At 37.3% G+C, this 17,373-nt stretch overlaps 1 protein-coding gene across 4 annotated transcripts in view; it reads right to left on the reverse strand.

Annotated features, from left to right (window-relative positions):
* CHN1 (chimerin 1) overlaps window positions 1-17,373 on the reverse strand; it is a 201,750-nt gene that overhangs the window by 67,538 nt on the left and 116,839 nt on the right. Inside the window, exon 1 of one of the 4 annotated variants that reach the window (XM_015086463.3) lies at window positions 16,743-16,766. The exons of the other annotated variants lie outside the window; for them this stretch is intronic. Coding sequence (XP_014941949.1) covers window positions 16,743-16,751 — 9 coding nt within the window. The 5' untranslated portion in view covers window positions 16,752-16,766. Of the gene's footprint in view, window positions 1-16,742; window positions 16,767-17,373 lie in introns of those variants that run through there. 4 annotated transcript variants of the gene reach the window in all.

A 17,373-nucleotide genomic window follows, 5' to 3' on the forward strand; every position in this document is an offset into this window, starting at 1 on the left:
AAGAAGGGCAGTTTAAATGCTGTTTCCTCATGTGACAGCCAAACTGTATGCAAATGTGAACTGAAAACATGTTGGGAAATTTGTGACAACATAGGTATCTTAGCAACCATAGCTGACTAAAGGATGAGACTGCATGAAAACCACAGGTTGTGTGAGGAGAAGAGGTGCCAGCTGAAACAGAGAGGATGCTCGGGATTCATGGACTGCAGTTTTCAACTCTAAAGATGGCTGAAGCGCTGTGGCCTAAATGATATGCAGGAACAAAACAACTAGTGTTGAGGAACAAAGTGCAGTGAATGTTTCTGGATTAATAAAACCCTTCCGTAATGATGTTAGAAAGAAAAGGGAATTTGGACAGCATCTACCACTAGAAAACCTGGTTTAAAGTTTGATTATTTTCTTCCCAAGAACTCAAACCCACAATTTGCTATAAAACTGTAAGATGAAACTATTTTCAAATGCATGTCTTAATAAGGAAGACATTAAAATAAGAAGTATGATGTTAAAAAAAAAATAACTTGCCTAAAAATATCTCCTCCTGCGGGATCAGCTGTAGATTTTTTGCCTTTGGATGCTTTTGTTACATTTTTCACTGTTAGAAATATCAAACCATGTCATCAGTTGAATAATGTTTCCTTGTTTCCATTTTTAAAAGAACCAACTCTCTGAGATACTAAGTACAGCATTTAATGCAGTCTTTTATAGCAAAGGTACTGGTTTTAATGAACAATAGCGTGTTAAATTAGTTACTGTGGGTCATACATTTAGATTTTTTCTCCCCCCACCAACTCTGTCTCTTCTGTTGTTTCTGCGGTAGACTACATTTAGAGTTTTACACCTCAGTATTTTTAAAAAACTCTCCAAAAGAGAGTCTGCTTCACACAAAACGATGTAAAAGATGTGTGGGTCCCTTTTAGGGATGGTTTTCTTGAGGAAAAGTATTGTTTGAGTTGCAAGCTGAGCTAGCTGCTTTTTCCACAGAATAGCATTTTTCACTTGGAAGAATGATTAACATAAATATTAGTTATTCAGACTTGGCATTTTCTCAAAAATGAAAAAAATGAGCCAGCCACCTCAAGGAAAACAACTGACTGTCAATGATAAAATTCAAACTGTCAAGTGAAAATAAGAATTTTGGAAATTTTATATCTGCCATCCTGAACATATTACCAGCTTCCCACCACTTAAATGACTCTTCTGATAGGTCGATGATGATGATATTAACAAATGTGATTTTTTGGTATCGTATAAAGAAATGTGTCAATGTTTAGAAAACCTGTATAACTCTGTGAACCAGTCTTTTCCGAATGGCCAATGCATGATACTATAGAATTAGGCACAGTTGAAAGATCCATTTGGAGTTCAAAACAGATCAAGGGATTTTAGTGTAATAGAATATAAATGCTTATTGTGAAGGTTTCAGATAATACCACTGCACGTTAACCGTTAAGATACTACTACTTATCTAGGTGGACACACACACACACGCGCGCGCGCACACACACACACACACATATATATATCTGTACACACACATACACAAGCACTTAATATATATATTATATATACATATAATATATATATATGGAATATTAGTCATAAGAAAAGAATGAAATCCTGCCATTTGCGACAACATGGATGGACCTAGAGGGTATTATGCTAAGTGAAAGGAGTCAGAGAGACAAATACCATGATTTCAGTTATACCTGGAGTCTAAAAAAAGAAAATAAATGAGCAAACAAAACAAAACAGAAACAGATTCATAAATACAGAGAACAAACTGGTGGTTGTCACAGGGGAGGGGGTGGAGAGATGGACAAAACAGGTGAGGGGAATTAAGTGGTATAAACTTCCAGTTATAAAATAAATAAGTCAAAGTAAACATAGGGAATATAGTCAATAATATTGCATTAACTTTGTATAGTGACAGATGGTGACTAGACTTCTCATGGTGATCATTTTGTAATGTACATAAATGTTGAATTGCTATGTTGTATACTTGAAATGAATATTATTATATGCTAACTATACTTCAATTAAAAAAAATTTCCATTTATCTAGTTTTGGTGAGGTACCAAAGACAAATATCCACAACTATCTAAAAAGGCTATCCGAAGACTCCTTTCTTTTCCAAATGCACATTATTTCTATGAGGTCAGATTCTCTTCATATGCTTCAACTAAAATAACATATCACCACAGATTGAACACAGAAACATTTATGGGAATCCAGCTGTTTCCTAAACATTAAGACATTAAAAAAAATTTTTTTTAGTGTTCATTTGTATTTGAGAGAGACAGCCAGAGCATGAGTGGGGGAGGGGCAGAGAAAGAGAGGGAGACATAGAATCCAAAGCAAGCTCCAGGCTCTGAGCTGTCAGCACACAGCCCAACCTGGGGCTTGAACTCATGAACTGGGAGATCATGACCTGAGCCAAAGTCAGACACTTAACTGACTGAGCCACCCAGGCACTCCAATATTAAGTAAGACATTAAGGAGAATAAGAGAAATGCAAAAAATGCCACTCTTCTAACCAAAGTTGGTCAACAAAATATGATCTTAATAATGCTATTACATTAATATGTATTGGGCTTATTGTTTTTTAAATGAATTAGCAGCATTGAAAAAATCTGTTCTAATTTCCAGTATAGTAAATATCAATAGACATGATTCATATAAATAAAAACTCTTTAGCGCTTCAACAATGTTCCAAGTGTAAAGAGCTCCTCAGTCCAAAATGTTTGAGAACCACTAATCGAATCCATTAGCTGTAAACTTTACTGTGCAAAAGGATCTGTGCACTCCATGCATGCAGTTTCTCTCTTTCTCACTTGCTCACTCTCATATATTAATGGGTGTCTGGGCCCCACACTGAATCTACTAAATCAAAATTTCTGTAGCCATCTCTATTGCATATAAAGTTTCACTGATGAGAACTTTGATCTAATTTGACTAACTTATTATTATTTTTTAATATAATTTATTGTCAAATTGGCTAACATACAGCGTGTAAAGCATGCTCTTGGTTTCTGGGGTAAATTCCCGTGGCGAATTTGACTTTTTAATCAAAAACTCTTTATGACTTTGGGGCGCCTGGGTGGCCTGGTCAGTTGAGCGTCCGACTTTGCTCAGGTCATGATCTCACAGTTTGTGGGTTTGAGTCCCACATCGGGCTCTCTGCTGTCAGCACAGAGCCTGCTTTAGATCCTCTGTTCCCTTCTCTCTCTCTGTCCCTCCCCAGCTTGTCCTCTCTCTCAAATAAATACTTAAAAACAAAACTACTTATGAGTGCGTATTTTAGAACTTCCCCAAAGTTTTATTTTATTTTATTTTTTCAATATATGAAGTTTATTGTCAAATTGGTTTCCATACAACACCCAGTGCTCATCCCAAATCCTCAATACCCATCACCCACCCTTCCCTCCCTCCCACCCACCATCAACCCTCAGTTTGTTCTCAGTTTTTAAGAGTCTCTCATGCTTTGGCTCTCTTCCACTCTAACCTCTTTTTTTTTTCCCAAAGTTTACTTTATATTAAAGATTTTTTCACTTTCTTTATTACTTTCTCAGAAGTATGATCATTAGCAATAATATCTTTTTATCTTTTATAGTCATGAATGCTAAACCTTATTGTTACTGATTTCCCTGCTTCTGAGATAAGACAGAAAATGACAAATTGTCAAACTGTGTTAAGAAGACGAGAGAGTTTTGGTTTTTGTTTGTTTTTCTTTTTTTGCTTCTAAATTATAATAAACTCTCTATAGTAAGTTTTACATATGGTCTCTAGAGTATTGATTTGAAAAACACTTCAACTGCCTTCACAATCTTATTTATTTAGGAGGTGATTGTCAACTCAAAGGTCTTTTGTCAGTTACAAAGAGCTACGTAAGCTTCAACTTTGACAAGGAAATGCTAATAAGCACTTTGAACACTGAAATGATGAAAACCTCAAGATGTCAACGTGAGTCTTAGTCAACTGTTGAAAATGGAAAAGTGTACAGACTTTTCTTAAATATAATAAATACAAATGCTTTTCATAAATCTTAGTTGCAAGTATATTTCATTAATATACAAATAAGCTATGTTAATCATTTAATATAGTTTGATAATAAAAACTTTAAGGAAATTTATGCAGAGCTCATTCTATTAAGTACACTGTGATTTAAAATTCACATGTTGAATTGTTGACAGCTTTGCACATTTATGTATAATTTACACTCTCACCTAAGTATAAAATCCTTTCTTACTTATTTTTGTTGTTGTTTCTATGAAAGGAACAAGACTATTTGGATTTGTACATTTTTTGTGATGTAAAGAAAGGAGGTAGCATTTGAACGAGCAACCCTCAGAGAAGTAAGCTACAATACAGGGAAGACTATTTTGTTTCATGTTTTTTATACTTAAAAACTCAATAGTTACAGGTTTCTTATTCTGTAAATTGGAAGCTTTTTAGTCTTTTAACATTGTAAGAGTTTCTTTAAAAACAGAACAAACAAACAAACAAACAAACAAAACAAAACCTAAACCTAAGCACTATAGTTCTAGCATAACATGCCTCAGTGGGTGAAGGGCCCATCTAGACCGAGCTTCAACTATCTCTGGGCAGGTTCCAAGGTGTTTTAATTTCTTCATTTTAAAAAACATTTTTTTAATGTTTTTATTTATTTTTGAGAGAGAGAGAGTAAGCAGGGGAGGGGCAGAGAGAGAGAGGGAGATACAGAATCTGAAGCAGGCTCTAGGCTCCGAGCGTCAGCACAGAGCCTGACATGGGACTCGAACTCATGAATAGCGTGTGATCCCGTGACCTGAGCCGAAGTCGTGGGACGCTTAACCTACGGAGCCACCCAGGCGCCCGTAATTTCTTCCTTTTTGAGTAATCCAATTACTCACAATAAAGTGATCTACTTACTTTAAATACGAACACAGTCTACGGTTCCATCACTATGATGACACCAAAGGACATTTGGTAGATCTGGTTGTCCTTTGTGATTTCATTCTTAAAAATAAAGCATGCACTATTAAAACATGCCCCCAGAATCCCTTTGATAACTCCCCATAAACCTATCATCCGTAAAGATACCCATGTTCTTATAATCCCTACCTTCAAAAGGATTGCTGTAAAAATCAAAGCAGATCCTCTGGTGAAACACTCAGCACACTTTCTGACGTACAAAGGCTCAATAAATGTTAGTTATGTTTATTATTATTTGTAGTCTTACAACCCTTAGACATGTTTATTGGGGAGCTACAAAAGACCTTCAATTTCCTGAGGCCAAAGGAAATTATGTCACTGGCTCGACAATTTACAATCCTAGTTAGTATGAGTCAAGCCTGTATTGAAATGTGCATGTTTTCAGCCTGTCTTCTTAACATAGTAAGTTCTCAGAAGTACAGAATCTAAGTCTGAAAAATCTCTTGAGGGTTACAAAGAGAACTTATTAGTTGTGAATCATGACTGCTAGAAGGGACCTGAATGGCATCTAATGAAGCAGAAGCTGAGTTCTTCAACTCAGTCCTGAAGAGGTTAATGATGTGCTTAAAGTGACATCATTAAAGTCATAAGATGAACAGATATCCTGTCCCAAGGGGATGTCTAATAAAAAAATTGTTTTGAGTGTGTCAGAATGTCTGGATAAGTAGAAGATAATATGATAATTAAAGCTACCTTTGAAATGCTTTTGTCTGAGGAGCAAAATTGTTTTGAGTGTGTCAGAATGTCTGGATAAGTAGAAGATAATATGATAATTAAAGCTACCTTTGAAATGCTTTTGTCTGAGGAGCAAAGGTACATCTTCCTGGAAAACAAATCTCAAAAAATAAGAAATTAAAGAAAGAAATACAACAGATTCTAAATAAAGAGAACATGTGAACCAGATGCTGTGGACTTCTCCAAAGCTATGATCAAACACTAGCATACATGGCTACAGAAATTCTTTGATGAGTCTTAACACCAGATCAGATGCTAAAGATCCATTACCATTTAAGTTCTGTCTTGAAAAAATAAATAAATTTAGCTTAAAAGTTTAGGGGCGCCTGGGTGGCTCAGTCGGTTACGTGTCCCACTTCGGCTCAGGTCATGATCTCGTGGTCCGTGAGTTCGAGCCCTGCGTCGGGCTCTGTGCTGACAGCTCAGAGCCTGGAGCCTGTTTCAGATTCTGTGTCTCCCTCTCTCTCTGACCCTCCCCTGTTCGTGCTCTGTCTCTGTCTCAAAAATAAATAAACGTTAAAAAAAAATTTTTTTTTAAAGTTTAGAATATTTTTTGTATGAAACCAAAAGTGAAATATTCCAAACACTTGTTTATAATCTAATATCACTATGAATTAAAGATATATATGAAAAACTTACCCCCTCCTCAGGAACAATAAACAGTTTCCAAATAAAAGTATTTGTCACATTCACTAAGTAGGCAGGGGCATTTTGGGGGGCTTTGTCTATAAGGAGATGAAGGGAATTCACTATTCACATTTGAAATATACGGTAATTAGAATGTTATGTCCACAAGATATCAAAATAGTTCTTTCTGACTTAAATAATAGTTTTAGCTAATCCTACCTCCCCATCCTCCGGTGCACACTGCAGATATAAGTTATGAAATCCTTTCCCCTCAAATTGCTTCATTAATTTAGAACCAAGTAACTTCAAAGAGCAGACAAGTATGGCTGTGATTACATACGAAGCTAAGGTGCGACTCTCCATATTCAACAAGTGCAGAAATATGCTTTTCACATGAAAGTCTTCTCCATTTTATTTATTTACTTATTTTTTGCACGTAGATTTTTTTAAATTTTATTTTTTATTTTTTTTTAATTTACATCCAAATTAGCATATAGTGAAAGAATGATTTCAGGTCTTCTCCATTTTAAAGATAAAGACTATTCCAACTGTGTATGTTTTTTTAAGTTACCCCCCAAATAACTTATAAATTTAAATTTTTTGGTTAGTTATCATTATTCCTGAAGAAATACTGATTTTTAGAGCATTAAGTATTCTGAAAAAAAAATCTCATATTTGAAGGGGAAAAGCCATTTACAAGAATAAACAAAAATCTAAATTAGAAAATCTATTTAAATGACTAGTATAATCTAAATTATGCTAATCTGAATAAGCAAAGGAACCATTTTTATTTAATATTTTTAAAAAATACTTAAGGAAGATTCATTATTATAAAAACATAGCATGCAGGAAAAAAACCACTGGTTACCAATCACTTAACAACAAAATTTCCTGGCCAGAAGAATTTTCCTCTCTGAACCAACATATCATCATTTAAAACATGAGGATAATCTTCAAGTTTCTTTTTAATATTCTCGGTGTATAAGACAGAAAATTAGCTTCATGAGAAGATCCAAAGTTGTCTTGATTGGTATTGGGCACGGTAGCCCAAATGAGCTGTATTCAATAAATATTCATAAAATGAGTGAATGAAAAATATCTTAAGAGATTGGTTGAATAATTACTGCATATAAACACCATGTAATGTTACACAGGGGCGCGTGGGTGGCTCAGTCGGTCAAGCGTCCGACTCTTGATTTTGGCTCAGGTCATGATCTCGTGCCTCGTGAGTTTAAGTCCCACATCAGACTCTGCTCTGGCAGCGTGGAGCCTACTTGGGATTCTGTCTCCCTCTTTTTTTGCCCCTCCCCACTGGCTCTCTACCTCTTTCTCTCTAAAAAAATAAACATTAAAATGAAGGAATGCTATGTAGACATTTAAAACAATTGAGCATTATTCGCATGGAAAGATTTTTCATAACCTAACAGTAAAGCAAATTAAAAAGGAGTTTGTATAGAAGAAACATGTTTTCTCTCTCTCCTCTCTGCTTTTCTCTCTCTCATACTCTCATACAGACACACACACACACTCTAGAAGAATAAACAGAATATTGTTGGTTATGTTATCCATCAATAATGGGATTTGGTGTGAATTTAATGCTAGTTTTTAAATGTTTTTTTTTTAATTTTTGTAGGAAATGAACAAGGATTACTTGTACAATAAAAATATAAAAATTTAAAATAATCTGTGCACAGGAAGGCTTGAAGGAAATCTATCAAAATGTTGACATACACTGTGGATGGTGAGGCTATGAATAATTCTTTTTTTTTAGTTCCTATTTTTCAGATTTTTTTATAAAGAACGTGTATTTCCTTAAGAGTAGGGGAGAAAACGCTCTTAAATTCATTAATTAGATACATCAACACATGATTCCTTTCTTTTTAAATTTAAGGACAGTTTTAGGTCACATGATTGGACTGGTTCACAAATACCACATATACATATACAGGCATAACATGGTATACTAGTCAGTGTACATAACACATTTCTACAATTCTTCTCTACTCTGCTTCTATTCAGAAGTAGAAGCAGAAGCAGAACTCCAGTGCTCTTCCCCCTCCACCACTATACCCAGTCCTCCCAGCCTTAAGAAGCAGTAGACCTCAAAAAGGTGGCCAACAAACCATGCCGAATTCTAAAAGAGGGTCACAAGGTTTTTGAGTTCCTGAGGCTTCGAGAACAGTTCTGGTTCACTGGAGAGCCTACTCTAGTCAAACTGCATTGCAAGAGATTACTAAAATTCACATGTAAATTCTTAAATCTACTTTTAAGGAATTAGGGTGGGGTCAAGGTTCTGCATCTATTAACATTCCCTCCATTCACTCATATTCCAATAGTTTTGTCTGAGGGCGCCAGGAGAAAACTTAAAATCATTTCTCCAGGATTTTATACAACCCACACTCCACACATAGGAGCTTGTCAGACAAGAGATTATCAGTCTTCACCTGGGAACGAGAAGAGCAGAACTCCAGTCTTCAGGATTCTTGAGTGGGTTGTACCTGCAAGCTTTCAAGGAGCATAGGGAGACATGTCTAAATGCCCTAGTGGTCTCAATAAAGCTGGGGAAAAAAAGCTTCAGCGGTATTCCATAGGGAATTCTGAAATCATACCACTGCCACAAAGAACGCCTTTTCCCATCTGAGCCAACTGCAAAGAGGAAGCAGAAACGGTAGTTTTTCTCATTGTGATACTTGGTACCATGTGGTACGCTTCCCACTCAGAGAGTCGGGGACACTGTACTTCCTATCAACTGTGACTGTGACTAGCATCTGCCATGGGACCTATTCCCAAGAGGAAGGGCCAAGAGATGGCAGTGATTAAAGGAGAGCTGGCTGAGTGCTTCTGGCTCAGGTCCAAGATCCCAACAGAGCAGAGAAGATCTTCCTCCCTAAGAATCCTCTCTCATTGTGTTCCCACATTTTTGAAGTTCTTATCATAGATGAAAAAGTGAAAAGCCCATAATGATAGGAGTGAAACCATCAACAAGTCACAGTGCCTTGCAATCGGTACTAAACATCAGTCATTCTTTTGTTGCCCATATTTCTCTAAAATAATATGACTTGAGAAATTTTACATCTAAAATCCAGATAAGAAGGTAGGTATTTATGGGCATCTGGGTGGCTTAGTCAGTTAAGTGTCCAACTCCTGATTTCGGCTCAGGTCATGATCACACGGTTCATGGGATCGAGCCCCACAATGAGCTCCACACTGGTAGGGCAGAGCCTGCTTGGGATCCTTTCTCTCTCTCCAAAAAAAAAAACCAAAAAACAAAAAACAAAAACACTTAAAAAAAGGTAAATAAGATGATGTACTTATAATAAATAGAAAATGAAGGTAAAAAGTGCTATACGTGTAGAAAACTAAAACATTAAAAAGAACGCCACCTTCATATCAATACTTATAAAAATAAGTTCTTGTCCTGATAGAGATCTAATCAGTGGTTGCACTAGGGCCGGGGGTGGAGGTGCGATTTTCTACAAAGAGACATTAGGGGAACTTCATGGAGTAATGGCATGTTCCATATTTGATTGCAGTGGTGGTTACATAGGTATGTGTATTTGTCAAAGCTCATCAAACTAGACACATAACTGTGTGCATTTTATTGTATATAAATTATACTGCAATAAAGCTGACTTACAAAAAATTCTTAGAAAATAAGCCTATAAAGAGATATGGGCTTATTCATTTGCAGTTTCCCCATTGCGAGGAAAAACAGTACTTTCTCCAGGGATAGGGGAACTATATGGTTTTTTTTTTCCTCACTATGAACTTGAGCAGCAACCCCAAGTCATTCTAAAGTTATTAAGCAAACTATACCCATGACGAGGATCTCCTTCTGCTGAGTGGGTGAAAGAAAGAAAGGTGTAAATCTCTTAGCTGGTGCTACATAATCTGCAATTCATATAAAAGCTTCTGCTTTTGGAGAGGAATTTTATACTAAAGGTGGTTTGTTTGTTTTTAATCAAACAATGCTGGTCAATAAGTACAAACTGGAGTAATTTAGAAATTATCAAAGATAACCCTCATGCACTGTTGGTGGGAATGCACACTGCTACAGCCACTGTGGAAAATGGTGTGGCGGTGCCTCAAACAGTTAAACATAGAACTACTCCATGACCCAGTAATCACACTACCGGATATTTACCCAAAGAACACAAAAACACTAATTCGAAAAGATATACGCACCCCTATGTTCACTGCAGCGTTATTTACAATAGCCAAATTATGGAAGCAGCCCAAGTGTCCACTGATAGATGAATGCATAAAGAAGATGGAGTGTGTACACACACACACACACACACACACACACACACACTGGAATATGATTCAGCCATAAAAAAGAATGAAACCTTGCTAATTGCAGTGATGTGGATGAAGCTAGAGGGCATAATGCTAAGTGAAATTAGAGAAAGATAAATACCATATGATTTCACTGATATGTGGAATTTAAAAAAACAAATGATCAAAGAAAAAAAAAAGACAAACCAAAAACCTATAGAGAAACTATCTTTTAACTGTATACAACAAACAGAGGTTTACGGGGGGGGGGGGGGGAGGAACGGGTGAAACAGGTGATGGGGATTAAGAGTACACTTATCATGATGAGCACTGAGTGATGTATGGAATTATTGAATCACTATATTGTACACCTGAAACTAACATGACACTGTATGTAACTATACTGGAATTAAAATTTGAAAAATAAAACCAAAAATAAAAGAGCTTCCTAAAACAGGAAAAAAAAAGAAATTGCCAAAAATAATGTTTAAGTTGTAAAATTTTAGTTCATCAGCAAACCTACAGCATTTAGTGAATTTTCACTGGATGTCTTTAGAACCTGAGGAAATAGAGGATAATAGAGCTTATTCATTCAAGTTACTGAGCAAAACAATGAAATAACGTAGCAGCACACTTAATAGGAATCACATAAACAAGGGCACGATCAGTTGATTATAGAGGCCTAGAATGTCTTACTGAAAGAATCTATTTTTGCAATATAATGCTCAGGTTTGAGCATTTTTCACCGGGTGCAGTAACTCAAAGGAGACCCAAGAAGAGTTAAGGACTAACTTATGAGGCCATTTAAAACAATTAAGGTCTCACAACTTGGGTAAGGAAAGGCTCAGGGCATGATCTGTGAGTCTCTGAGAGGTCTAAATATTAGGGAAAGAGAAAGTACTCCAAGGATAAAGGGAAATAGGATAGAGCAAAAGGCCCAAGAAAAAATTACAGGTCCAAATCATTTAGGATGAGATCTAATGTAAGGATTTATTGAGATTAGGGGCACCTGGGTGGCTCAGTCGGTTGAGTGTCGGACTTCAGCTCAGGTGATGAATTCACGGTTTGTGAGTTTGAGCCCACGTCAGGATCTGTGCTGACAGCTCGGAGACTGGAGCCTGCTTTGGATCCTGTGCCTCCCTCGCTTTCTGTACCTTCCCCGCTCGTGCTCTCTCTGTCTCTCTGTCTCTCTCAAAAACAAATAAACATTAAAAATTAAAAAAAAAAAAGCATTTATTGAAACTGGAAAGTTTTATTTTAGAATTGCCCAGAGAATTGGTTTGTGGGCAACATGGGAAAGCCAGATGATTGCTTGATAGTCTCACTCACTTTGTACCCAAATGCTATCACTCCTAAAGCCACCAGAGCTGATTTCTGTTTCAGAGTTAAATGGAGAGGCCACCAATGATTATTTCCTCACCAAAATGCTGGAGACTCTGAAATAGCAATTGTGAAACAATCTCTAACAGCTTCCTTTTCCAACCCTCAAGCCAGTAATTTAAGACTTATTTTATTTGTTAAATTGGCTCATATACAGAGATCTTCCAAAACTGCAGCTGGCTTGGTAAATTACAATTTGGTCTTCCGCTGGCCTGGTTTTTGGAGCTGAGGATTTGATGTTTACTTCCGTTTTCATCTTTCCATCTGGTTTTCCCTAATGGCTTTTAATTACTAATCCTTTCCGTGGGTGATAAGATGGAGGAACAGAGGAGATTCATGCAACAGATGTCCAGGGCCCCCTTTGAGTTTTCTTTAATCATTGTAAGTATGAGATTCTCTGGTGGGGTCCACACTGTCCCAACACATGACTGATATAACCATGAGTTTGGGGAGATGCCACTTCTCTACCATCTTGGCTTCTTGGCACATGTCCCCGAAGACGTGCATCTAGCCACCACATTTCACCAACTATTTCATATCACAAAGACAATTTTTCTGTTCCTCAGATGCTCTATCTATGGAATAAGGAATGGCCATCCCTACCTCACAGAGACATCCTAAGGATTCTGAGTTCTTAAAGGAAAAATAATATAAAGTATCAAATCAACTTGAGTGACTATATTTTTCTTTCTCGGATTTGGCTGAATTCATAAAATACACTCATTTGTTCATGTAGTCAGTCAACACCATTAATATAAAATCCAAAGCGCTGAACGAGAAGTGTAACAACACGGGGGGTTTAAAGCCTTGAAACTGGAGTGGAATGCCAGCATGTCCTATTAATTTCTGATCTATGATTCTGACAAAGTAGTGTTCTTGTCTACAAAAGTGTTTTCTGTGATCTGCTGGGCTATTAGAGAAGCAAACTCACATCAGAGCGAGTCCAACTTAATACCTACTGAACTGCAATACTCTTCAGATGATATAGGCAGGTAGCCTCTTGCTATCAAGATGCCTAATTGCTAATTAATTAGGGTGGAAACAATGAAAACATTAACACGTAAGGCGGGGTTTCTTTGAGGCAGGGCTTCTATCTTGTACATCTTTTATCCCTTCCAGAGTCTAGCCTGTTTCCTTACAAACAGGAGGCATGCAATAGATGTTGAATTAAAAGCAATTAATTTTCATAGATGAGTTAGTGTTCATGGATACTGAAGAAGACATGGGGATGATATTTTTGCAATGCTCTTTACTTATTTATGTTCCAAGATTACTCTTGAGTTAAAACCACAAATCTATTTAGATAGATAGCTCATAGAAGACTATCTAGAAAGTGAAACGTGAAGATGTTAAGGCCAAGGAAGGAGAGGGTTTCCCTGGCTGGAGTTAGGAGAATAATCAGAAGTTCAGGGAAATTTGAGAGATGTTTGCTAATGGACTCAACATGGGATGCACCTTCAATAAAAGTTCACTGACAGGCAGAGAAGCAGAAGACTAATTGTCTTACATTCATGGAAAGTAGAGTTAAAATACTGGTCAATACTAAAATGCAAATACCATAAAAAATAACATATTCTAGCCTTAAAAATCCTTAGCATATTATTGGGCAAAGACATGCTTCCTGTTTAGACACAATTAGAGGCATCCTAGTATTACTAAAAGAGAAACTCCACTGTTGGATGAAGCAATTTGGAGCTGTTTGATGTTATGTTGTGAACGAGGAGGGCACTTCAAGCAATGAAAAGATGGATCCTGAAGAGAAACCTGAACGTGCTGTTTCCAGCAAAAGCTGGGGGAACAGTACTCAGACCCACGAATGGGCATCTGGTTGGTGATCGCTCTGATCCCAAAGTCAATAATGCATTACATACGAGGAAGGCCACTTTATAAAGTTTCATGAATATTCATAACCACCAGTATAACGGAATCCATAATCCTCATTTTAGAGACCGAGGCAAATTGCGACCCAGGGAGACTTAAGATTTGCTCAAAACCACACAGACAAAGATATACTTATATACTGACTATGTAGGATTTTGAACTCGACTTGATTCTTAAGAAGGATACTTAGAGAAGACAAAGCCACTATTAGATGTTCTGTAGGGCAACTATAGTCTTTCTCACAAATGACTAAATTGGCTTCTTTATACAAATAGGTGACCCTGGGCAAATCTGGCAGTTCTCTGAGTGCCTGTTCTCCCCTGGAACAACTCATCCTAACCTTAAGCCACAATGGAAGTGTGAGCATGTAAATCTGACCAGGGGAGAGAGGAATGGATATGGATAAAGGCAGGGTTAGGAAGCAGATGAACAACAGGAGCACAAGTTGGGGAAGAATAAGGAAGAAGCAGCAAAAGACAGGCTTTATTTTTTTTAATGTTTACTTATTTTAGAGAGAGAGACGGAGAGAGAGAGAACGAGCAGGAGAGTGGAAGAGAGAGAGAGAGGGAAATACAGAATCAGAAGCAAGATCCAGGCTCTGAGCTGTTGGCACAGAGCCTGACGCGGGGCTCAAACCCACGAACCGTGAGATCATGACCTGAGCCGAGGTCGGTCTCTCAACCAACTGCGCCACCCAGGTGCCCCGGAAAAGATAGGCTTTAAAAAGTGGTAAAGTATAAAGTCAAAGAACAGTTTTCTGTAGACTGCTTCATGGTACTCCCTCCTCTGATATGGTCACTTTTGCAATGATTAAGTATGGCTTTCCCCGCTGATTTCTACATGGAGATTATAGGGATACAAATAATGTGCTAGCTACATATTTTTTAAGCAAAGTAAAAACATTTAGGAGAGCTGTTTTGTGGGAGAATAAGACAATTAGCAGACCAGACTGCCTGGGCCCCTTTTGCCATTCCCAGGGACAAAGACTCCTATCATTTTATGGAGATGCCAAAAGAAGTCCAGTAGTTATAGCAGTTTTTTGGCAGGGCCCTGATTACATTTAAACTTCAAACTTCACAAGGTTTTTCAGTACATATGCAGTCTGGTGATTCCCAAAGAAGTCTTTAAAAAGTGGAATTTAAATGTAAAAGAAATTCCTGAAGAATAAAATAATATGACAGTATGCCAAGCATTGCAATCATTCCAAACTTCCAGGGGAAGAAAAAAACACATATATACACACACAGACACATATAGGTTATCTGGCTTGGTGAAGTTCCATAAAACCAACAAATGGATTTTGTACCCCCTTGCCATCACAGGTCACTCTTCCATGTGAGGCAGGTTTGGGACTTAGAAGACTAGATTCTAAAGAAATGAGGTCCTGGCTAGATTCTGAGTTCTGACTCATAGCACAGTTTCTGAAATGCAAATTAATATATTTTATTTGGCAGTTTATATTATTAACAGTTATGAGACATGTTCTAAAGCAGGGCTTTGGAGAATTTGAAATTACATTATTAATAAGTATAAAATTATCATAAAAATTGTTGCATTCAGCCATTGGTCCAATATCTGTTGAAGCAAACATATGACATTTACTACTTGGAGAAAGACACTATTCAAATACAGTTCCAAGATAAATTTTGAAAAAGTAACTAATAAAAGCTGGGTTCATGGCCAGTGTGGATACTATAGTTAAGCCATTTTAGAAGAGAAGGAACTCTGGCTTTTCAACAGGCTACCACTTCATGATTAAATTTCTCTTAATACTTTTTGAAAAGAAATTTAAGTTTCTGATTGATATTTCAAGCTGGAGAAGGAATTGGGAGAGTTAATGAAAAAATGACACAGATGTCACTTGGAAAAAAAATCTCCGCCCTCAGAATATGCCACGAGCTTTCCTAGACACAGCTGGGGACCTTCAGGATTCACTTCCGTGACAAAAAACTTTAAGACCATCAAACCATCCTGATAACCTTCCACAAAGCTCAGATGCTCAACTTACACTTAAGGACTGAAAAATAAAATACGCACGGCATTCTCCTCCTTTAATTTTAGAAGGAGGAAAGACCTTAAGAGATATCTGATTCAGAATTTCCCCAAGTGGATTTCGTGAAATATTATTTTCCTGAATAATTTTCTGAAGAGTGGCGAGGCGCTTCAGGTAAGTCTGGGAACACTCTTGGAGAGTCATAACACATATTATTAGGTCATTAGCGAAACTGAGAAGACTACAGAAAAGAAATAGGTAGGTTAAAAAAAATTTTTTTTCATCAAGCCTATTTGAGCACAGAGCCCTTTTTGCAGTAAGCAAAATTGTAACAATTGTAAAATTACTGTTTTAGCGAAAAACCCTTATCTGTGAAGAATCTGAAGTCCAGACAGGCTAGGGGATTGTCCCAAAGTCACACAATTAGTTGGTAGATAAGCTAAAAATAGATCTCACCTTTCAAGACCAGACTTCGGTGCTATTTCTGTCCTGTGTTCTCTGCCTCTTACAACACCTACACTCCTTGAAGGATCACAGGCTATAACAAGAACCACATCTTGGAGATCATCTGGCCCAAAGCCCTCTTATTAAAGGCGGGGAAACACAGTCTCAGAGAAGTGAAGCAGTCTGCCCAAAGTGACACAGGAAATCAATTCCTGTAGCAGAACTGGAACCTAGCTCTTAACTCCAATACCAGCAACCTTTCCACACCAGCATCCTAACTCCTGTGAAATCACCACTTTTGCCTCTGAGGAAAAGGTAAGCCCCTCACGGACAAGAGGGACTTTAGCTATTCAGGATCCAGTAAAATACTTATTAAATCATACTTGTGTCAAGCGATATTTGAAATCAATGAAACACGATTGTCTTTACTTACAAATGTCATCAACTGTGACAGGGAATCAATGTTTCAAGCTCCTGAACAGGTCATCATCCCTGTCCTGTTGGATGACACCTATAAATAAAATAAATCTATTTTTGAGTGAGTAGATTTTAAGCCAACTAGATTTAAGATGCATGCAGTTTAAAGCAAAAAGAAAAAAAAAATTTTTTTTTCCATGATCCTTAACTATGTACCGCTGGAGAGAAATACTTTCCGGTGCTAGCTACCTCACTCTATGTGGCCATCAGTGGCCATCAGCAGCAGGCGATCCAGACCATGTACCATCACAGGTGCCGCTGCCAGAATACATGGGGAATCACAGATCCTAGAGCTAAAAGGGTCCTCCAGACATCGTCTACCTCAGTCTCTTTCCTCTGTGAATGCTACTTTCACTTTGTAGGAGGGACAACCAAGACTCTAGGAGGTGGAACGACTAGCCCAGTGGGAAACAGCTGTGTCTTTAGTTCGAGTCTCTTGATTTTGAAAAGTATACCCAGAACACATTAGCAAAGGTCATCATTTGGCCGATCAACTCTAAAAACCTCACATGGACACATTTTAAACACATTCACAAATGCTGATTTAGAATATTCTATCACACCTGCATAAAATGCATTGTCAGAGA

Source organism: Acinonyx jubatus, chromosome C1 (assembly GCF_027475565.1).
Source record: "Acinonyx jubatus isolate Ajub_Pintada_27869175 chromosome C1, VMU_Ajub_asm_v1.0, whole genome shotgun sequence".
In the NCBI taxonomy this organism is placed as follows: Eukaryota; Metazoa; Chordata; class Mammalia; order Carnivora; family Felidae; genus Acinonyx; species Acinonyx jubatus.